Here is a 23,715-nt window from a genome sequence, read left to right as displayed (position 1 = left end):
AGGCCCCGCCCCGGGTTAGGTTGAGGCCGCCCCGCTCCCCCAATTGGCTGCCATTGCTACTGAGGAATTCTTCCTCGGCTTAGGAGGCTCGGCCAGCCATGCACTTTGTCTCTAGAGGAGACCGCAGCTCACGAGGAAAGACTGTGGAGGAATATCTTTAAAAGGGCTGAGGAACGAAGTTTTTCAAGGGGGCTGCGACAACTTGGCAGCCTCCACTACCGAGGCGGCGCACACCCCTGAGCCTCGGTAGTTGTCATGGCCGCCATGGGCACGTGACCGCGGCTCGCGCAGGCTTGTTTCCGTCGCTCTAATTCGGTAGTCCCGGCTTGCCGACTCCCTTCCTTTCTCGTTTGAGGAGTCGGATATTGCCTTTCTTCCCTCAGGAGGACTGCTGTACAGACTCCGAGGAATCTGGTAAGTATGTTAGGAGGCTGGGCCTGTCGTCTCCCCACAGTGCCAAGCAATAGGGTCGCCTTTTTACGCAGGTTCCATAGACTCCCGGATAAGTGGTCTACAAAAGTCTCCTCCTAGTGCCTTCAAACAAATGAGAGAAAGAAAATCCACGTTTGCCCCACGAATCAATGGTAGTAACAAGCTAGGTTCGCTGAATCCCCTTGCCCGCGTCTCCACTAGCAGTCAGGGTGTCTCGTAAACTATACGTAGGGGTTTGTTTAGGCACCTCTGTCCGCCTCTCCCAGTTGGATAGTATCGGCTTTCCACAAAAATGTCTGTTCAGGAGGGGCTCGCTAGGATATGCGCCTGCGCAAGGTCTCGGCGTTCAACTGGACTGGGCACCAGAGGAAGAGGCTGGGTGGTAAACAGGAAGTGGACCCTCGGTACTCTGGTGGCGGTAGGTGACTCGGGGACCCAGGGTCTCCAGAGTGGGGGACCATTGTCGGTAATCAGACTTTTCTTGTGGCAGCCGGTTTCGGCGGCAGGCTCGATCCGACTGTTGTGCTGCGTGGCTTTAAAGACACCCTTCCTTGCATCTGCAGGTGGGTGTGTCGTCTTTCTACCCCACCCTTCGAATTCTTGAAAACCGGAGTGCGAGTCTCTCCCGGGATAGATCGGGCAGGGGCAGAAGACACAGTATTTACCCGCTTCGTTCCTAGAATAAAAGTGTACGGAACTTAAAACATTTTCAGCCACTAAGTGGGAGGGCGCGCTAAAATAGTATTTGTGAAAAATTCAAACTTACAATCAAGTGTATTGTGTGCCATAATTTCTAGGAGGCTTGGTTTATATGTACAGAGATGCTGTATTAGTTTACATACCTTATAAAGGAGGTTTAAATGGATGATGTTTAGAAGGTTATATATTTTTGAAGCCCTTGTTAATTGGGTTGAGTCATAAGTGAACCTACTCAATTTTTCACTGGGTACACAATGCATTTTTTCTTCCTTAAATATCTGGTGCTCTCCAAAGGCAGTTTTGCCATGAATAACTAAAGGAGATGGATAAAGTAGGTATTTTTTACACTGAGCAGCCCACACTTTTTTCCCGATAGCAAAAGTTAATGGACAACATTGTATAATGCTTTCAAATTAATTAAATCTTATTAAATTTCTACTTCTGGAATCTAACTGCCATATTTAAGTCTTCAGCTTTGCCTTCTTGTAGTATCTTCACTATTCACACAAGGACTTTTAAGCAAGTGGGACACACTTTTTTTTTTTTTACCGGAAAGGTGTGAAACTTAATTTTTTTTAAGTTGGTATTTCATTTAAGTAGTTTTTTAAATGTCTTGGTTTTTAAGAATCGATATATTTTTAAAATTTATTGATGTGTAGTTTATTTACAGTGTTGTGTTAATTTTTTCTGTACAGCAAAGTGACTCAGTTATACATACACATATTCTTTTTCATTACAGTTCATCACAGGATATTGAACATAGTTCCCTGTGCTATAAAATAGAACCTTGTTGTTTATCCATCCTGTATGCTAGTTCAGGCTCCCCTGGTGTCTCAGTGGTAAAGAGTCCTCCTGCCAGTGCAGGGATCGCGGAAGACATGGTTTCAATCCGTGGGTCCAGAAGGTTTTCTCGGAGGAAATGGCACCCCACTCCAGTGTCCTTGCCTGCAAAATCCCATGGACAGAGGGGCCTGGTGGGCTACAGTCCACATGGTCACAGAGTTGGACACAGCTGAGCAACTGAGCATGCACACATGCACACATTGATTCTTACTAGCTATTCTGTCAAAAGTATATTTATTATAGAACACACGCTATACCCAGTCAGTTGGCCTCAGCAGGATCACATGGGAAATACAGTTAGTTTAAGGCCTATTTCTTTCTAGTAACATTGACAGTCTAAATAGGGGTCACCCTTTGAACCTGTTTTGGAATTACATTTTCCTGGTCCTATGCCTGTTATATTTTCAGCTGTCCAACCAAAGTCCAGTGCTCTGCTACTCAAAAGTGTAGACTGGGAACCAGCAGCATCAACTTCTGAGGTCTACCCCAGATTGTTGAATCAGTACCTGCATTTTTAACAAGAACTCCCACCCCTTGGCGCAAGGTGATTTCTGTACACAGTAAAGTTTAATCATTACGACTCCAGCATGTTTAACATTGCAGTTACTGTGAGCATATTTCCAAATACTTTTTTTTTTATAGGCCTTACCTAAATAAACATAGGCAGCTATAAATAGACAATTGAAACAAGATTGACTGTGGCAGTGAAGTATTTTATATACATGTGTCTGTTTTATATAGTTTTATATGAAAGTATATATCCTATGGTGATTTAAAATGTTTACTTAAAAATATTTTAGTACTATTTACCTTGCTTATTAAATGTTTTAGTTTTTATACATTTCTTTTTTGTCAGTAGGAAACATCTGGAGAAAATGACACATTGGTTTCATAGGAACCCATTAAAAGCCACAGCTCCTGTCTCTTTTAACTACTATGGTGTAGTCACTGGCCCTGCTGCTTCAAAAATTTGCAGGTAAGTGTTAGCCAATTTCCACAAATACTGATTGAGCCACTCTTAGGTACAGGATCCTTTTACAGGGCCGTGAACAGTGCAGAAGTATGTAACACACTGTCCCTAACCTTAGACTCCTTGTTTAGTCTTGAAGTCCTGTCTAACAATTTACAAATGATGTGTGGAGAGTTTAGTCATAGATTATTTAAGCTGGGTCCTAAGTTTTAGATCAGTGAGTGAGTCCTGAAGAGGCTAAAGCAATTACAATTAAAGAGTTAAGACGTGTTACAACAGTACAGGAGACTGCACAAAGTCTTATTTGGATATTGTTGGATATTGACCAGATAGTAAATTAATTGACTTCTGAGCAGGGAGAGATTTCCCTTTGACCTGAAATAGCCTTCAGGTTGTTCAGTAGGAGAGAGGACTTGAACTGAGATTTAAATAGAATTGTATGCCTTAGATCGGGGTTGCCAGACTGTGTCCTTTAGATTGGCCCACAGCTTGTTTTTATAAATAAAATTTTATTAATTAGAACACAGCTGCCCCCCCCCCCCCCCATTTACAGATTGTCTTTGGGTGCCTTCCCTCTCTACAATAAGGTTGAGTATTCCCAAGTGAGACTTTATGGCCCACAAGATCTAGAATATTTATCTTCAGACCATTTATGGAAAGAGTTTACTGATCCCTGACTTAGATAGTAAGAAGGGAGAGGAGAAAGTCATTTCTGTTAGGAAAACCTTTGTTCTAGGGAATGTGAATAGAGCAGTTTCGCTGAGAGATAGATACAAGAGATAGAGAGAGATACAAGAGTTATAACAAAAGAGATAGGTGTAAGAGAGATTTTGAAGGATGTCAACTAGCCAGATTGACTGATTTGCTCTGAAAAGCTGAAAAGAATTCAGTCTATGAGATTCAGAACCTAGATGTCAAGACATTGGTGGTACCATTAAAGGAAAATTAAAAGAATCGCTGCTTTTGGTGGAAAGAAGTAATCAGAGCAGAAGGTAGGAAAATTGACGTATTGATCTAGATCAGGAGTTAGCAAACTTTTTCTGTAAAGGGTTAAATACTGTATACATTTGTATATATTTTAGGCTTTGCGAGCTATACACAGTCACAATTGAATTATTCTTTTTTATTTTACAAAAATAAGCTGTGGGGCATGTGAAAACAAGTTACAAGTTGTCGTTTGCCAAGCCCTAATCAGACTCCTAGACTGTTGTTGTTGTTCAGTTGCTAAGTTGTGTCCCACTCTTTGTGACCCCATGGACTCTAGCAGGCCAGGCTCCTTTGTCCTCCACTATCTCGTGGAGTTTGCTCAGATTCATGTCCATTGAGTGGGTAATGCTATCTAACCGTCTCATCCTCTACTGCCGCCTTCTCTTTTTGCCCTCCATCTTTCCCAGCATCAGGGTGTTTTCCAGTGAGTCAGCTCTTCGCATCAGGTGGCCCAAGTGTTGGAGGTTCAGCTTCAGCATCAGTCCTTCCAATGAATATTCAGTGTTGATTTCCTTTAGGATTAACTGGTTTGATCTCCTTGAGCTCAAGGGACTCTCACGAGTCTTCTCCAGCAGCACAGTGCAAAAGCATCAGTTCTTTGGTTCTCAGCCTTCATTATGGTCCAACTCTCACATCCATACATGACTACTGAAAAAACCATAGCTTTGTCTATATGGACCTGCTAGACATTGGTCCCAGCTTAACTGTTTCATCTGTGGCATTGGGCAGGTCTCTTAACTCCTTTGAGTCTAATTACCCATCTATAAAGTTAATAACCTAAATTAGATACTTCTAAGGTACACTTTTCTCAAATTTTGTCATTTTAAGATGAATTTAACTTTACACAAGTTGGTTTTCAAGTAATAACTGAATGCCTACTTGGAAATAGCTGGCGAAATATTTGAGCCTAGAGTAGGCCTTAAGGATTCAAATTGTTTTCGTAGTCCGGAATGACTCCCTCCCAGCCTTTAATTAAATAAGTCAACAATGACAGATTCATAAGGTAGCCCATCCCATTTTTGGTCAGCTGCATATAGTTGTTGGTATATACTTTCTTGAATCAGCCTCCTTAGAGTTAGTCCCAATACATAAACACTCCATCTGGACCATACAGGATTAAGTTTGTGCTCCCTTCTAAATATTACTGCTATGTTACAGTTCTTCTGAATCTTAAAAGTATTTGAAATGTTAGTATTATTTCACTCAACAAAGAATTTTGAGTATGTGCTTTATTCCAGGTACTAAGTTCTGGATATACAGTCCCTCCTCTTGCTGCTTACAGTTTAGTCTTTCTTTAGTTATTCACACACAATTGTCTTCAGTCCTTCTGTATGTAATATGATTTCTGGATCCCTCACTAAGCAAGTTGCCTTCTGAAATTAGATGGAGAACTAAAACAGGACCAAGTTAGAGCCGTCGATGTAGATCTAGGATTAGACGTAAAGTCGTCCTCGTAGATGAGACCTCAGAAGAATGAAGAGCAGGGAGCCAAAGACTGTACGTTGTTGGAGGTGGGAATACAAAGGGGACATGGAAGAAAATAGAGGAGTGCCTTGTAGAGATAAGAGGAGAATTGGAAAGTTTAGTGTTATTGGAATCAAGGGAGAAAAGAATTTTGGAAAGAAACAATAAGTGTCTGCCACATTTATTGCTGCAGAGAATCAAAGGAGCCAGGAGATGAGGGAGCATTTTTAAAATAACTAGTGGTCTCATTTTTTTTGCATATTTATGTGTTGTATTATAGAATGCAATTTTAAAATATGATTTTGTACTTATGTCAAATGTCAAACTTTGAAATTTTAAGAGGATATTAAAATGTCAAACTTTGAAATTTTAAGAGGATATTAAAATGATACACAAAAGTTAAATTTAAAATTTTCAAAAAACTATTATTGTGAACTGGTCAGATTAATGTACTCATTCTTAATTCCTTCCTCCCATCTTAAATGCTTGTGTTAGTTTGATTATTTTTAATTAAAACTTGGAGTGCATTTTTTATTACATAATTGTATTCATGATTTACCCCTTTAATTGGACTGAGCTTATTTTAGTATAATTTCTAAAGCAGTCATTACTAGAAATTTCACTTATCTCCATTGTTAGTCCTAATTAAATTCATTCCTGTATCTGTAGAAAGGTCTTAGAGGAGGGTTGTGTACCTGTGTTTAAGCTTTTACAATTGAAACTTTTTAGCCATATTTACATAGATTCACTGTAATATAGCTTACTTTACTATCTGTTTCTGTCTCGCATAAGTGACCTGAGATCATCTAGAGCACGACTGCTTGAATTGTTCACTGATTTGAGCTGTAATCCAGAAATGATGAAAAATGCAGCAGATTCGTATTTTTCACTTTTACAAGGTTAGTTTATTCAAATGAACTTAAGTTTTTAAAAAATCAGCTATGGAGAAGTCCAAATTTAAGTAGTCTTCTAGGCTATATCCTTTGGTATGCTTGAGTTTCAGAAATGTGAAAATGTAAAGGTGGTACTTGGTCTTTCTAACATTTTGAAGATTAAATGTGTGTATATTTCATATTATTAAATGTGTGTATATTTCATATTATGTTACCTTAGGAGAAGAGGAGAGGGGTTGGGGGTTTCTTTCAGGTACCTGAAAAAGTCATCTGAATAATGTTCTAAAGAGAACACTCAATGTTTCTTGTAAAATTTAAAATGTTGTCTTCCTTCTTACAGGTTTCATTAATTCATTGGATGAATCTACCCAAGAAAGCAAGTTACGATACATTCAAAATTTCAAGTGGACTGACACATTACAGGGACAGGTTCCAAGGTGAGCAGCACCAACGGTACTAAATTGAAACCATTTTTGTAACTATTTAGATAGTGGTTTAACTCATAGCTTCGGTATTAAAGAAACAAAATATAAACCTGGTCAGCATTTTCCTTTCTCAGGAAATTAATGAAAAAATGTTGACCTAAACTTCTAATACAGTCTATTAAGTAAAAGCAAAATTTGTTTCTCCTGGACCACATCTGTTTTTGAGATAATCAATGTTAAATGTTAACTAGAATTGTGAAGCCTTGCTTTTTTTGTTTTTAACACCAAAAATATTTTGTATTGGGGCATAGCCGATTAACAGTGTTAATGGTAGTAACAATGGTAATGATAGTTTCAGGTGAACAGCAGAGTGACTCAGCCATGTATCCATTCTCCCTCAAACCCCCTCTCCAGAGTTCCATGTGCTGTATAGTAAGTCTTTGTTGGTTATCCATTTTAACAGCCTTGACTTTTAATAATACACAAAGAATGGTTTGAGAATTTGAAATCCGCATGCCCAAAACTGGCCTTTGCTTCCATTCGAGCAGAGCTGAGTTTTGGTTTCTCCCTCCTTTTCTTTTCTGATGGAGAGTTCAGAGGACTTCAGTCACTCTCCCTCTTTTTTCCTCCCTCATTCCACCCCAGCTCCATACTTTTTAGACTCAGTACTGTGTTTATTTGTCTGTAATTTCAGTGTTTCTGCTCTTTTTAAAAACTTCCCCTCAAAACTTTATCAGTCACCTGAGACTACCTAGATTGTAACAGGAAGCTGATTATAATCATGCTGAATTTTTAACTACCTTTTTTTAAAAAACACCATTGGGTTCTGGGTTTTTTTTCTAAAAAACTTTTGTTTTGTAGTGGGGTATAGCCATTAACAATGTTGTGATAGTTTCAGGTAAACAGTGAAGGGACTCAGCCATACATATACATGTATCCAGTCTTTCCCCAAACTCACCATTGGGTTCTTTAAATTGTCATATATCTGTGTCTCAATGTGCTTTAGAGTTACCATTTTTTAAAATCAGAAGGGAAGAAAGTGGGGATTGCTGAACAGCCAGGGCAGACATTACAGTGAAAGGAGTGTGGAATTTGGATTCATACACATGGAGATGCAACCTCAGAGCTTCTATTATGTGAATATTTGCTTCCTCAGCTATATGTTGGGGTTATAGGTATAGGGCTTCTGTGAGCAGCAAAATAGAAAATCTTATGTTAAGGGACTAATGTAATGTCAGACATTGAATAAACATTCAGTAAATCTTAGTTTCCTTTGTTCCTTTGGAATATTGTATGTGGAATTCATAAACTGGGTAGGAAGTTAGGGACCATGAATCCCTTCCAAATTGTAACATTTTGGGATACCAAGGTTTTCTGAGTAAGTTCTCATTTTCTATTTTTCTTTATGTACCCCTTTGTACTTCGTCTACACTTGAAGGAATATTGATCTTAAAAACTTTTCTTTTAAAAGAATCAAAGCTCTATCATTAAATTACAAAACTTTGGCAGATTCTAAAGTGTTTCCCACTGGATAAATTTGACACTTTTTCCTACTGTGCTAAATTTTTATTCCTTTTAACAACATTTCTCAGCACAGTTTTATGAGACGGTGAAGAATTAATTATATGATAAAGGTCTTAAGTTATAATGTTGATGATTCAGTACATCTGAGATTTTTAAGTTATTTTATCCTTGATTGCTGCTTATTCAATGGAAAGTGTGCTGTGAGTGTATCTGATCTGAAAAATATCAAGTAGATGGAGTGTTCAGGAGCAAGGTAGATTGAAAGAAACAAGGGGTGGGCAAGAGAGAGCTCTTCATGAGGCTTTTATATAAATTAACAAAACTATTCTATTACTAAAGGTAAAGTTATACATTTGATATGCCTCCTAGGTCACCATTGCTGGAATTACTAGATGTAGTTACAAGACATAATTCATTGGAAAGCTCTCAGTGCTGAAAAATATAAGCTCTTAAACTTTGCATTAAATTTGTTTTGGCATGAGAAACGTTTAAGGAGTTTGTTCATAACTGTCATATTTTGATGTTATAACATATTAAAAAGGATCACTTTTAAGTCATTTTTGAATTATATGTTTTGTAATGAATCTTTTTTTTAATCTAAAAAGTTTCCATGTCTCTGTTCATTTTAAGATGGAGACAACAATTAAATAAAACGTACAAAGCAGAGTCACAATTCTAGTTTCTTCCTTTTGGATAATTTCTTTGTGTCTTTAGTATTATGTGTGTATATAAGGGTATTACTTCTAGTTATATAAGGGTATTCTGGTTTTTTACTTAATCATTTGAGAGAAACACAGTAATGTATGAAGAATTTTCAGGATCTTAACAGTAGTGAGTAAAACTATCTTCTTTGTTTCATAAGCTTTTTACCATCTTTGTGTTGTGTTTAGTGATAGAATCTGAAGGAAATAAGATGTAAAATATGCTTATCTTTAAGACCTTTTTTTTGGTAATATATTGATTGACTTAGCATTCACAATCTTCTGCAGGTTCACATCTTGGCTTTTAGTTCTCTTGTTCCTCGACTTGTCTTTATAAATTGGCAACTTCAATCAAGCTAGTTAGGTCACTGGTATCAGAAAAATCTTTATCCTTTCTTGTGCTTTAACAGTGTCATTCCTTCATCTGGGATGTCTTTCTGCTTCCCTTCTAGCCATCTTTCAAGGCACAGTTCAAATTCTGTTTATACCAGTAAGCCTTCAGTCATTCTAGCCTATAATCTTTCCTCTGAAATCTGTTTTCTTAAAATATGGTAGTTGCTCCAGAAGCAACAGGATACTTGTTAAAAATGCAGATTCTGCACACTTCCTAGACTTTTTTTTGTAAGATAAGTTCCAGAAATCTGTGGTTTTAAAGCTGTTCAGTGTACAGTAACCTGTGGGAACCACTGTTCTCATGTTTACTGTTAGGAAGTACATATTGGATCTTCATGTTGTCATTTCTTGAATTTTTATTTTTAATAGAGGATAATTGCTTTATAGTGTTGTCTTGCTTTCTGCTGTACAACACTGTGAATCCCCCATAAATATACATATACCCCTTCCCTCTTGAGCTTCTCTCTCACCACCCCCACCCCCATAGTCATTTATTGCTAATTATATGTGTGCTTGTGTCTTATCTCCCCACCAATATTAAATACAAGGACTGTCTTCGTTTTTTCAGTGGGTATTTAGTGCTGTGATTTTGGGTAAGATTTATAGCAGGCTTCATATAGAGATGTCTTAATCGTGGACAGTACTTAATGATCATGTTTATAATTCTAGTGCCCAGCAGGATGCTGTTTTTGAATTAATTTCCATGGGATTTAATGTTGCTTTATGGTATACCAAATATGCTTCAAGACTGGCTGGAAAAGAAAAGTAAGTTAAAAGGAGAGGGTTGCATGCATATGTACTATTTTTCAAATATTTCAAGCCTCATGGTTAAAAAAGCCTACTGATTAAAGTACCACTTCTGATAAATGTAAGGTTACCTCATAATGTTGGTATTTTTAAGTACCAGAATCACAGAGCCTGCTGGTAAAAGCAAAAACAGTTTTAAGAATCTTGTCATGGGGATGGTCTTTCTAACTAAAACCTCAAACTATGAAAAGAGAAAGGTTGACTATTTGACTACATAAAAGTACCATAAACAAAGTTTAAAACAAATGACAGATTGGGCCTAAGAAATTGTGGTACATCTGACAAATTGTTTTTATAATCTATGCTGTTACAAATCAACAGAGAAGAGACCAACAAATCAATCGAAAATAAGCAAAGGACATAAGCAGGCAATTCACCAAAAAAGACAAAGGCTTATAAGTATGTGAAAGATGTTTTGAAGGATTAAGGGACTGTGAAATAAAATGAGATACAATTTTTACAATAGTACAGGTGAATGTTAGCAATAGGAAACTGGCAACTACCAACTGTGATACAGCTGAACGTGGGAATATTAATATGCAGCCATTTAAAAATAGGATTAAATTGTATGTGCTGGTGTAAAATAGTGTCTGAAGTAATTCAGGTGATTAAAACAAGAGGAGAGTGAATACTGTGTATGTATGTGTTTTTCAAGTATGTGCATGCTTTACATGTATATTGATCTATGCTTGTTTATGTATGAAAATTATCGGGAAGGAAAAGCAAGAAGCCTTTGTCCAGACCCCTAGACAGGAACTCTTTTTCACTTGTCATCTCTTCTTTTTGGATATTTTTCATGTGCGTTTGTTAGTTCTCTAAGTGTTAAGTCAGATTTTTTAAAAGGAAGAAAACATAGTAAAAAACACAAATGATTGGCTTTTGCAGTTTTATGAGAATATATTAGTTGTGGGTTTTAATACCAGAATCAGGATTCATCCTGTAGCTAACGTCACCTCTCTCCTTCAGCATAACAGAGGATGAAGCAAAAGAAGTCCATCGAAGCTTAAAAATTGCAGCTGGGATTTTTAAACATTTAAAGGTAACAATAATAGAATATATTCTTAATACTTTAATTGTTGAAATAATTTTTATTTCCTCCTTGGGGTGAAGGAATTATTTAATCATGTAAAAAGAACTAGTATGTGTTGTTTTCATTACATTAAGTACCTTGTTGACGAGTTCACCCAATTAACAGAATATTGTCTCCACTTCAGAAAATCATCCATGACTTTTACAATTAGATGACGTAGGTGGTACTTCACTGCTTGTTTTTCTGTCTCTTCTGAAAAGATAGGAGAAAGCAAAACACAAAAATTGATAGTTCTCAGCATTTCTCCTTGCTGTCTGCCGCACTTGCCAGGAGTATTCATGATTCTGCAAAATGGAATTTTCTGAGTATATTCTCTGTATTAGAGTGAAAATGCTAGCAGGTCAGTCAGTACACACTAATTATATTAAATTTCTTGGAGATGTGATGGGAATAAGGGAAAAGACTAAAATGTTTTCCAACCAGAATTACCCCCACTTCATTCTAATTAAACTAATATTTACTGAAGCCTCCTGGAAGCCAGTGTTGCACTTTCTCATGATGAGATAGTTTTATGGTGATGGAAAGAGCTGTGATCCTGAGTCTGCTACAGAATTGAGCTTCTTTGTATCTACTAGTGGTAATGTGAATAAACAGTTCTGGTTCTCATGCAAAAGGGAACTAGGTTACCATGTCAGTGAAACATTTTCTAAATTGAGAAAATGACTTGCATATCTAAGCAATTTATTATGACCCAGATTTTGCTCTTGAATTTATCTTTACAAAAGTTTATAAAAAAACTTCAAAATTTCAGTGTATGGGAACTTTTATTCTCTGTAAGCTTCATATCGCTCCTTTATACACAGTTTTTATTTGTACCCTAAATTTCTGATAAATCCCCAAATCAGGTGTCTCATAACTTTCATTTTCTTTATCTCTGACAACTGAGTTAAAATTTGGCTTCTTTGTTGTTTTTTGTTTTTCTCTCTCAGGAAAGTCATATCCCAAAGCTCATCACACCTGCAGAAAAGGGGCGGGATTTAGAGGCACGACTCATAGAAGCTTACATCATCCAGTGTCAGGCTGAAGCTCAAGAAGGTATCCTAAATACTGTAAGATTTTTGTTGCTGTTGTTGTTGAAGAATTAGCGTTTCACTCTTCCTTTTTAAAAATCAGTTAGCTGGAATTAAGTTTCAGAATTTGGAAAATGTATACTGAGGAATGACTTTTACTTTTAGCATTTGCCTCCATTTTTCATTAGCAGGAAAGGACTTACAGTTTAATGACTGTTAAGAGGAGTCTGATTTCATGCATTTCTGGCAGCATAAAATTAAGTCTGCAACTCATCTTTGCATCAGCAGCTTTTTTTTCTCTTCCACTGTTTGGCTTACCTTGAAATCTTCACTTTTGAATGGCAGGAAATAAAGAGTTATGTGAAAATAATGAGACTTCATAGGCTTTTGTTGTTCTTTATTTCAAACTCTAGTGCCCTGAAAGTATTTGTTTCCTCTTACATCATGCGATTTTGTAATAGTGGTTTTCTGTGAGTACTAAGTAGCTAGTGATTTACGTAAGGAAATGATACCAGAACCAACAAACTCAGTGTTTGGTTTGTTTACATTTGTATTTTCTGTAGCTTACTTTTCATGTTAAAACTTTTAACAAAAAACTTACATGGATTAAAATCCTGATAGATAGGAGACTGTCGTTTGCTTTTATAATTGAACTTAAGGTGAATGCAAGTGAACTTAATCCTACAATACACTTCATTGTGTTTTGGTTATAGTAACAATTGCTCGAGCAATTGAGCTGAAACATGCTCCTGGGCTAATTGCTGCTCTGGCATATGAAACAGCCAATTTCTATCAGAAAGCTGGTAAGTTTACAGTTCTGTTTTTTAGTCTTTAGGTTTTCACAGTAAGCTGTTGGCTTAGTAGGCAACAAGCAAAATCAAAGGACTTTCAGATTGTTTCATCATTTGCAAAGCTGGAATAATATGTACATTATTTATTATTTTATTACTCTTATTTAAAAGAAAATAAAAGAATTACAGATGTTCACAGTTGATAGGCTCCATACCCTCTAGTGAAAAGGACAGTGCTGTCCTTCTTAACCAGTTATGTCTAATAATTAAACAGTTGTTTTTCTTTTGAAGTGTTTTTGATCTTTATAACAACTTTATATTACTGTCCTTATTTAGACAAGAAACTGAAATCCAGAGAATTAGCATAACTAATTTGTAATTTAACAGCTTGCAGGTATGAGGCTGGGACTAGTGCTCAGGTCTTCTCCCCAATCTGGTTTTCTTTTCAGTCACTTATTTAAGAAACATGCATATGTTCCTGTTTATGGGATGGTTAACCTTTTAGTTGCTGAGTATACCAACTCACAGCCTAGGGAAGAAGAAAAACATGTAACCACATTATTATAGCGTGAAAAAGGTGTTGTCACAGGGGTGAAATAAAAACCTAAAGGATCTGGGTATGCTAGAGAAAGCTTTCTAAAAGAAGTTGGTGGTTTAGCCTGATTTTGAAATAGAAATTCTAGGTTTGCTTGAATGCTTTAGCTTATGGAAAGATTAGAAAATTCTGTAGTACGTACAGAGATAAGAAAGAACTTAGTGCATTCTGGAACCTTTAGACAGATGCTCTTAGCTGAAACAAAATGAGTGGTAGGAGCAAAGGGTAGGAAAGTATGCATGTGTGAGATTACAAATTGATTCGTAAGCCCATGTAAGAAGTTTGGCCTTTGTTCAGTAGCTGTTTGGGACTCCTTAAAAGATGAAACTGATAAACTCCTTAAAAGAAGTAAAAGTGACTTGATTGGGTTTGAATTTAAGAGCCCTATCATTGCAAGCTGAAAAATGGGCCTGCTAGTGAAGTAGTAGTAAGGCTGACCATAATCACTTCTTCCTAAGTACTATGGACGAAATAATGAAAGCTTTGACAAAGACAGGAGAGGAATAAATAGATTTGAGAGGTGTTGGGCAGGAGATATGATCATGCGTATTTTATACAAGATGCAGCGGTGGGGTGGTGAATAAGGGTTAGGAGAGTATCCTTGTTTCTGACTTGGATGTCTAGAGTACTCTTTGTATTGCTGTTTATATAAAATATTTAAAAGAGATACTCTAATAGTATTCGTATTTCTCTTGAAGTTCTCAGTCATTTCTGTTTTTATCATTATCTCCAACTTAAATTACATGAATCATCAAATCAAAGAGGTGCCCTGGTATTTAACCTGTCTTATTGTGTAGTGAAAGGATAGTTACGGGAAAATGAATCACTGTAAATAAAGCAAAGTTTTTAAAATGTAAATGCTTGAGTTTCAGGTGTGAATGGCATTCTGCTTTTAGCATCTGAACACATGAACTAAAAGTCTTCTAGTGAATCAGGGTGAAATTATATTTTGCTTTTTAAAATGTAACTTTAGATCATGCTTTATCCAGTTTGGAGCCTGCATACTCTGCTAAATGGAGAAAATATCTTCACTTGAAAATGTGTTTCTACACAGCTTATGTAAGTACTTTTCACCCAAAACAATGTGAGTTACTGTCTCTTGAGCCCCTTGAGTGCCAATTCTGTCATTTCTCCAGGCTCTTCGTTAGCATTTTACAAATAATAGACAGCTCTCAGTAAATGTTCCCTGACAGTCAGTGCAACCATTGTGGAGTAAAGTGGGTGGAAGGAGATGATGTAGAGCTGGGTTATAGCAATGGAATTGCTGTTTGATTCAAACCCACTTAAGCTGCAACCTTCTGCAGACTTCATAAGACTTCTCTATAATTTTGTCCTGTTCATTGGGAAAGGTATTTACTAATTCTAATCTTAAGACTTAACCATGCAATATATCAACCTGGGTTGGTGAAGAATCATTAATAAAATTTCTTATAGCTTATAATCTGCTTTTAGACACACTGCATAACACCATGTGCAATCCCGGATTTGATGTAGATATTTGAAGAGTAAATAGCCTACTCTATGCTGGCAACTTTTTCTTAAAACCTGGTTAGTCCTTAATCTCAAAGTCCTCCTTCCTTCTCCCCTATGCATTAGCTTAGTAATGTCCCTCCTTTATTCACTCTGCCCTGTTTTTTATTTATTTTTTTTATACCAACAGAGATGGGGGTTAGCTTATTCAAGGAAAGAAGTGTAAGGGATTGCATTGATTCTTCCAACAATGGACAAAAGCATTTCTTTATTTGATGCATATAGAAAACAGTGACAGTGGAAAGCATCATTTGAGAAGAGAATGAATAAAAATTTTTGTGTTTTTTTTTAATCAGGCTTATTGTTATCATGGTCAGACTTTGTTGGCTAGTGATAAATGTGGTGAAGCAATCAGGTCACTCCAAGAAGCAGAAAAATGTAAGTATCCCACCAGAATATTAACTCCCCTTTTAAAAACTAATGTTTTATCAGAAAGAAGAATAGGCAGTTAAAAGAGATTTTGGCTGAGATCATGGAAGGGAATGAGATTAAGTGAAGTATTGAAGAAAAGAAAAAAGTGCTTCAGAAACCTCAAACTTCTAGAATATACCTACCTACTGCTTAACACTATTGTTGGTACTGCTCTTACACTAGGTAAAGAGCATCTCAGATGAATAGCGTTTTTAGTATAAATAATAATTGATTATAATCAAATAACTTTATATCCTTTCACATTCAGTTTATGCAAAGGCAGAAGCATTATGCAAAGAATATGGAGAAACCAAAGGACCTGGACCAACAGTCAAACCTTCAGGACACTTGTTCTTTAGGAAACTTGGAAATCTTGTGAAGAACACTCTAGAAAAATGTCAGCGAGAAAATGGATTTATGTGAGTACAACTCAATATATGATTTTAGTAATATTGATAATGGTATAGTGTATACAGTCAGCCCTCTGTAGTCTGGGAGTCCACCAACCACTGATGGGAAATATTCAGGGGAAAATAATTCTAGAGAGTCCTCAAAAGCAAAACTGCAGTTTGCTGCAGGCCAGCCACTATTCACGTAGTATTTACCTGAGTTCAATCCTTGGGTTGGGAAGACCCCCTGGAGAAAGGAAAGGGTACTCACTCCAGTATTCTGGCCTAGAGAATTCCATATAGTTCATGGGGTCGGAAAGAGTTGGACATGACTGAGTGACTTTCACTTTATGTTCTAATAGATATAAGAATGTAATACCTAGTAAGTATCTCAGCCTAGAGATGATTTGAAGTTTATAGGAGGAAGTGTAGGTTATATGCAAATATTACTTCAGTGCATATAAAGAACCTGAGCATCTGTGGATTTCAGTGATGAGGATCCTGGAACCAATCCACCAAAGATGCCAAGGGATGACTATATTTATAATGTTTAAATAGTAATTTAATTTTCCATTTAAATTGTTGATAGAATTCACTTATGTTGGAACTAACTTTATTCTGCTTCTGATAATGACCCATAAAAGCAGATTTTAAGATACACATGAATTATTAACTTCAGCCCACTTCTACTCTCCTTTCTCTTACCTTTGTTTTTCTGCCATCCCTTCTCCGTCTGTTACACACATATTAATACATATCTTCTGTTGACATATTCATCTCCTCCTAGTTTTGGTCATGTGTAAAGAAGGGAAATCAAGTTTTCCATCAGTCCTGACTAGTTCTGTCAAGCAGTTTTTCATTATTAAATCAGTGCTGTTCAAGCTGTAGATGAGCACCTGTGTAAGCTGGTAGAATTAATTTTGTCCCTGCTTTTGTCTCTTGAGTTCTTCCCTTTATATTCTAGTTCTGGTCATGCTGTGCTCTTTCACTTCCTTCAGCATGCCTAGTTTAACTTTCATCACCTCAGAAAGTATCCCTGGCCCCCCAAAATGGGTTAATTGCCCCTCTTTTGTGTTTTCACAGCACGCTACATCCCTCATAGCTTCAGTTACATTGCTCTGTAGTTGACAAGGTTTCTTGACTTTGTCACCTACTCATCTGTAAGCTATGTGAGGCAAGAAATTCTTTTCTGTGTTAATCTATGTTAAATTGTCATTTTCTTGCATAGGCTTTTGGACACAGGTAGACACTCAAATAGTTAAAAAATGAATGAATGAATTGCTGTTAATATTTTTTTTGCAGTTACTTTCAAAAAGTTCCAACAGAAGCCCCACAACTGGAACTCAAAGCAAATTATGGTCTCGTGGAACCTGTACCTTTCGAGTTCCCTTCTCCCAGTGCGCACTGGACACCAGAAACATTGGCTGCTTTTGATCTCACCAAAAGACCCAAGGATGACAGTGTATGAGATGGATTGTTTCCATTCATTCACAAGATTTTAAGAGAATTCAGACTTCACAGTTTGATGTTGTTCTCTAAATAGATATGTTTGTCTAAATGTTACGTTAGCTAATTACACTGCTTTGTGTAAAATCTATTGTAGAACTCTCAGAGATAAACCTCTAGGCCTCAGTTGTCTTCTGATTTCTTACATAGTTGACTGATATGTTTTCAACACATTATCTTGCCATTTTACAGTTTGTCAGAGCCTCTTTTAGGAGGAGTGTGGGAAGACAGGTCTTAAAAGGATGTCTCATCCAATGTTTATAGTGCTATCACAGTGTTGGTTTTGATTGAGCTTAGTGCATGCTATTTGAAGATTTGACCTAATTTCATCATTCTGTGAAATCATCCAGGGGCAAAATAAGACTGCTTTTATTCATTTATATCTTAAGTATATCTTAGTGTGCTAAATAAAATGGTAGATTAAGTGGAAATTTTGAGGTTTGGCTACCAAAAGACAAGAGGTCTGTGAAGAAAAGGGATAGGAATTACTTTGCAGACATCGCCCCTTCCTTGAAATTTTTTTTTTTATTTTTTAAAAATTGTATTACTGTTTTTGACTGAACTGAGTCTTTGTTGGGATCCACAGACTTCTCTGGTTGTGGTACACAGGGTCAGTAATTGCAGCATGTGGGCTTAGTTGCCCTGAGGCCTGTGGAATCTTAGTTCTTTGACCAGGGATTGAACCTATGTCCCCTGCATTGGAAGGCAGATTCTTAACCACTGAACCACCAGGGAAGTTCCTGGTTTTGTTTTTGTATATGTAATTTTCTACCCATGCTAAATCCATTATTCCTAAAAATAGCAATTTTTGCATCCTGTTCAGCCTTTTAAAATAGTTCTGAGAGGTAGCCTGTTAGTGTCACAAGTTATCTTTGAACTTAAGGGTTCCACATTCACAGATCAGTCACTCAGTTTCCCCCTCTTCAGGAAAATTAAGGATACCGTTAGCTTTATTTTTGCCTGCCCATCCAGGTTTGCATCTTCAGTGAAAATGTTGCTTTCTGTTTTGTCTTTAGTTGAATTGGTTGGTTTGTAGCTTCTGGCACAGCTTTGGTAGTCTCAGTGATACATTTTAATATATCCCCTTTATATTAGTGTGAAATAGAATAGACCTAGTGTTTGTTTGCCAGATCTTAGTTTATGTACTTACACTGTATTTTTCTTTCTTCCTAGGCTAAACCCAAACCAGAAGAAGTGGTGAAACCTGTGAAAGAACCAGATATCAAACCTCAAAAGGACACTGGGTGCTACATCTCCTAAAATACATTGATCCAGTGTGCACTTTGAATTTCTCTACCAGTGGATAGGATAAACCGTGGAACTTCATGTATCTTGCAATGACTTCTCTAAAGCCTATAGATTAATTTAGTACATTCAGAGGGAATCTTCCTTCAGTTTATTCTTGATTTCTAACACAGTAGAGATGTTTTCTACTTTGTTTCCAAACTCCTTTTGAATCAGGACAACCTGTGGACAATTTTTGTTGCACCTCTAAAGGGCATATTTGGGGACTGGGTTTTTTCTCCAAACATCTGGGCAGTAGTCAGTTTCAGGTTAAACACTACAGGCCAAAATCATGTGGTTTCAGGTGTTTTTCTATCTTCACAAAGAAAAATTTATTTTCCTTCCTCTTATTTGATACCAGAAGAATGATAAGAATCAGTTTTTAACAGATAGTTTTTTCCCCTCTCCATTATGTCAGCTGGTAGCACAGACTTGTTATATTCCGTGTCAGTTATCTTTTCTGGTGGGGAAAAATATTACTTTCAGTTAAGGATCGAAAAATCTTCATACCAAATCACTTACACGTGTTGGAGTCTATAACTTACTCATTACGTTTATAGGTATATTAAGACTGTCCAAAAACTTAATTCCTCTGCTGGTAGCCCTGCACTTCATTTCAGCCTCAATAAACAAACCTACAATATTTTTTAAAGTAGTTTTTGTAATGGATTTTTTTTTACTTAGGGGACAGAACTTTGTAACAGCTCTTAGTGTTTCTATGTGAGAAGACCGTGAAATGTTTTTGTAGAAGTCATATATTGCATGATGAAAAGAAGGAACTTGAAAACTAAACAAAATAGATTGTCCTGAATTATACTTGGTAAATCTCTACTTCTTTGATGCAGAAGTTAGAGTAATGCCATTGTTAACCTGATTTCAGTGTAAGTGGTTTTTATATAGTTTTCTAATAACACTTAACCTTATCAGAATTATAATGCTTCAGGTCAAAGGCCATAACAAAAACTTAACCAACAGATATGGTATATCTTAAAAACAGCTTGTAATATTTGAGATAGTTTAGTATATACACAATTCTGGGAAATAGTGGATATTTAATACTTTAACAAGAATCACCCCTGTAGATTTATCTTCCTTTGAGTTTCCTAGGGTGTTAGCTAATTTTTCTATTATAAATGACAGGTTGGTTCAAATAATAGAAATAGTAGTATATGTTAAGAGCTTACTCCATGCTAGGCACTGTGCTGAGCACTTACACAGATAAACCTTTGAATCTACACAGCAATTCTGTGAGAAACAAAATCTGCACAAAGTATTGAGATAGAAATAAACATACATTAGGAAGAGTAAATATATTATGCCTATCTGAATCAGTATTGTGTTCAAATAAATGATTATTTAAATCATAGTTTATATTCTTGGGGAAAAAAGCTATATAGAATCAGTGAGGGTGTTTTTTTAACATATGCAAATGCTAATTACTCCTGGCTGTATTACACTTAATATTTGAAGCTGCAGTTTCCAGAATAAGTGAAGTAACTGGGCAGACATTTAGTTTTATTTTGTTGTTTATAGAAAAAGACACTTTAATTTCACGTATTTTCTGTGCTTTTCTGCCATTTACTGGTAAAACTTTAAACAGTTCTTGATTCCGGCTTATTACTCTTGGCCTAAGATCTATTTTAGGAACTAGTGCTTATTTAGCCTAGTTACTAAATTTTCACATTGACATTTCTATGGGTCCTACTACTATATGTGGAATGAAAACGTAATAAATGCACAGGGCTTCTGTAAAATGCAGTAAATACTGGTATTAACATTTAATCAATTGGCACTTTCAACATAAGCAGATAGTAAATATTCCGTTGACTCAGCAAACGTGACACTTGGTGACTAAACTATCCCACTATGTATATGTATATGTATATACTGTCCTTTGAAAGTGGTGTTGGAAATTTGGGGAAGTTAACAGATGTAACGAAGTTGCATGAACATCTTAGAGAGATGTATCTATTTGTGTTAACTGTTGCATACTTAGTTTAAACCAGATAATGACAGCTAACATCCTGCTAAAGGTGTTAATACACTGAATTATCTTTTTATTTATGAAAATAAAAGTGATTTTACTTACAATTTCATTGGAATTTTTTGTTTTTCAATAAATATCTTTAATGTTTATTAAGCTGGTAACAAGGTTCATACAATGTAAAATCATAATTCTTTACAGTTATATTTTAAAATGCCAGATGCATTTGTATCTGTTGCTTTATGCTACATGAATTCATTAAAATATTCAATGCTCCTTGACCTCTTCAGTTTCTTCTTTGGCTTACTGGTACTTAACCTTTTAATTTCGAAGTAAGGTTTCAAATCAGCCTGCATATAGTCTTTTTCTTTTCTTAATATTTATTTATTTATTTGGTTGCAAAAGACCCTGATGCTGGGAGGGATTCAGAGCAGGAGGAGAGGGGCCGACAGAGGATGAGATGGCTGGATGGCATCACCAAGTCGATGGACATGAGTTGGGTAGACTCTGGGAGTTGGTGATGGACAGGTAGGCCTGGCGTGCTGCGATTCATGGGGTCTCAGAGTTGGACACGACTGAGCAACTGAACTGAACTGAACTGGGTCTTAGTTGAGGCATGCAGGATCCTTGATCTTCATTGTGGCGTGAGATATCTTTAGTTGCAGCATGTAAACTCTTAGCTGGGGCCTGTGGAGTCTAGTTCCCTGACCGAGGATCGAACCCAGGCCCCCTGCATTTGGAGTGTGGAGTCTTAGCCACCAGACCACCAGGGAAGTCTCCAGCCTACATGTGTCTTATTCACAGTATTAGCCAGCATGCTGCAGTCTTGTGTACTGTGGTGAGCTAAGCTAGGGGCTTTATACAATATTCTGCAGAGAACTTTGGGAGCTTGGAGGTGGCATTTAAAGTACTATATAAATGTACTCAAAATCATTCAGAAGTATTGCCTTCTAGAGTAATCATGCTATAGAAAATAAGGCATTTTTAATCTCAGTATGTACACAAAAATAAACGTGTCATTTGGTTTACTTGAATTTTGTATCTAAAGACTGAGTTACTTGATTAGAATTTACATTTTTGTTTTAAGAAAAACTTTTTGTAGTAAACTATAGAGATTAGTTAATCTGGAAGGAGAGCCTACTGTGAACCATAGAAGAAAAAACGACATTGGGCTGTGCTTATCCAAAAGGCCAGAGCTGTCAGGCAATTCAACGTATTTGATGCCTGTGATGCGCTTGAGGTGAGTCTCAGAGAAAATGTTGGATCACCTGTTGGCTTGATACTGTCTACAGCATCTCTGGTCGTTTGCCTCAAGCTATTCCTCAGCTTTCTGGGGCTGGCCGGGCAGGGCCTCAGGTGGCTGGAGCTCCCAGGCTGCTCGCCTCCAGAGTTTTGGACGAATTTCCTAGATCATCTGCTATGATGTAAGAAAAGTTGACAAATACCCCAATAGCACAGGTATATTAGTAACGTCACTTACCCATGGTGTTTGGGTGCGTGTACAGGGTCTAGTACTGAAAATAAAGATTAATGGAAAAGTCCTGCCAGGTGATCTGTCAGCATTTCTCAAAGAAGAGCAGTGGTTTGTTTCTACTGTTCATTTATTCATATTTCCTCAGAATTCCTCAGTCTGCCTGCCTGGGGTGAGTCACTGATTGGAGAGGGCCCATGTCCTCGGGTGAAATGGCATAGCGAAGCTGGGAGTGAATACTGCCCTCTGCCCTCTGAAGTGGGGCTTCAACAGTCCTGTCCTTTCAAGGTTTGCTCTCCCAACCCCCTCGGAAAAAGAAGGGAGCTGGGGTCACCGCAGGCCTCTGATAAACTCTCGGTAGTTACCCAATGCCAATTCTCTTTGCATTAACCAGATTCATTTGAAAAATTTTTTTTTTAATTAAAACTGAAAGAACTCTAGGAAATTTAAGGTGTTATACCTTCCCAAAGTTAAATGCCAAGATGTATTGTGCTATTTTGTTGCTACAGCTGAGCATGCTGTGTTTCTGTGAAGGAGTTAATTGAAATGTAATGAGTATGTAAGTGTAATGAAAAATAAGGTAGCCATTTCAACATCAGGAACTAATTATAAAGCTGCTCTTATGTTTCCAATCTCATGTAGAACCTTCCCCCACCCATTAAAGTGAGCTGACTGTATGATTCACGTATTAAATACCGAGCCCCGCCTGTGTCAGGAACTGTAGGGGCAGGAGATAAAGCGGGGAGCACACAGGTAAAACCCCTTCCACCCTGGCTGGAAGATCAGGCAGGGAAGGAAGGGGAGAGGGAGACAGAAAGAGGTTAGTGAAATACAGATGGTGTTAAATGTGGATAAGTAATGAGACCAAACAGAATGAGGTAAGCTGTGGGGTGGGGGTGGTGAAGGAAGTGGGCGGGTGCTATGGAATTCAGATAGGAACTCTGTCAGCCGACCTTTGAGTCAAAGGTCTGAAGGAAGTGAGGGAACAAGGTCTCAGAGAAGAGGGACTCGTCCAGAGAACAGCTCGCGCAAGGTCCCCGCAGGGGACAGAGGCTGGGTGGTCAGGGCATGGCAGTAAGAGGGCAACAGCCGGAATGAAGCAGGTCAACGGAGGGGAAAGTAGAGCAAAATGGGACCAGAAAAGTACTGGGGCCAAATCCACATCTCTGTAGGCCGCTGTAAGGACTTTGGCTTTTACTCTTGGTGAGCCAGGAACCCATTGGAGAGTTAAAAGTAGAGAAGTGACACAGTATGATTTTGTATTTAACACTGTTTTTGAGTACAGAGAGTAGGAAGCCAATTAGGAGGCACTGCAGTAATCCAGGTGAGAGAAGATGGCTTAAACTGGGGTTGATGGTGTTAGTCCAGAGAATTTCCTGATGGATTTAAGGTAAGGTGTGATTATAGGAGAAGAATCAGAATGCCTCCAATGTTTTAGGTCTGAGGATCTGGAAGAATAGACTTGCCTTTTATTGAAATGGGAAGAATGCCAGAGGAGAAGACGGGAGTGTGTGAC

General features: G+C 37.3%; 1 protein-coding gene across 8 annotated transcripts; it reads left to right on the top strand.

The window, feature by feature from the left end:
- Nucleotides 1-17: 17 nt before the first annotated feature.
- BROX (BRO1 domain and CAAX motif containing) lies at nucleotides 18-21,009 on the top strand. Of its 8 annotated transcripts, none has more exons than XM_040263064.1 (14): nucleotides 29-414; nucleotides 2,383-2,518; nucleotides 2,834-2,950; nucleotides 6,188-6,294; nucleotides 6,629-6,725; nucleotides 10,001-10,096; nucleotides 11,105-11,177; nucleotides 12,158-12,263; nucleotides 12,952-13,041; nucleotides 14,598-14,683; nucleotides 15,451-15,532; nucleotides 15,834-15,984; nucleotides 17,257-17,416; nucleotides 18,634-21,009. In XM_040263064.1, the coding sequence occupies exons 3-14, from the start codon at nucleotides 2,850-2,852 to the stop codon at nucleotides 18,718-18,720; spliced, it is 1,236 nt and encodes a 411-aa protein (XP_040118998.1). In that variant the 5' UTR covers nucleotides 29-414; nucleotides 2,383-2,518; nucleotides 2,834-2,849; the 3' UTR covers nucleotides 18,721-21,009. The 8 variants fall into 8 exon arrangements, with proteins under 8 accessions (XP_040119003.1, XP_040119005.1, XP_040118998.1 ...); XM_040263066.1 differs by lacking the exon at nucleotides 29-414 and adding an exon at nucleotides 767-850; XM_040263068.1 differs by lacking the exon at nucleotides 29-414 and adding an exon at nucleotides 769-995 and having other exon boundaries at nucleotides 2,831-2,950.
- Nucleotides 21,010-23,715: the final 2,706 nt, after the last annotated feature.

Source organism: Oryx dammah, unplaced genomic scaffold (assembly GCF_014754425.2).
Source record: "Oryx dammah isolate SB20612 unplaced genomic scaffold, SCBI_Odam_1.1 HiC_scaffold_21, whole genome shotgun sequence".
NCBI lineage: Eukaryota > Metazoa > Chordata > Mammalia > Artiodactyla > Bovidae > Oryx > Oryx dammah.
Note: the sequence above shows the minus strand (reverse complement) of the source record. Positions and strands in the feature narration are given on the sequence as shown.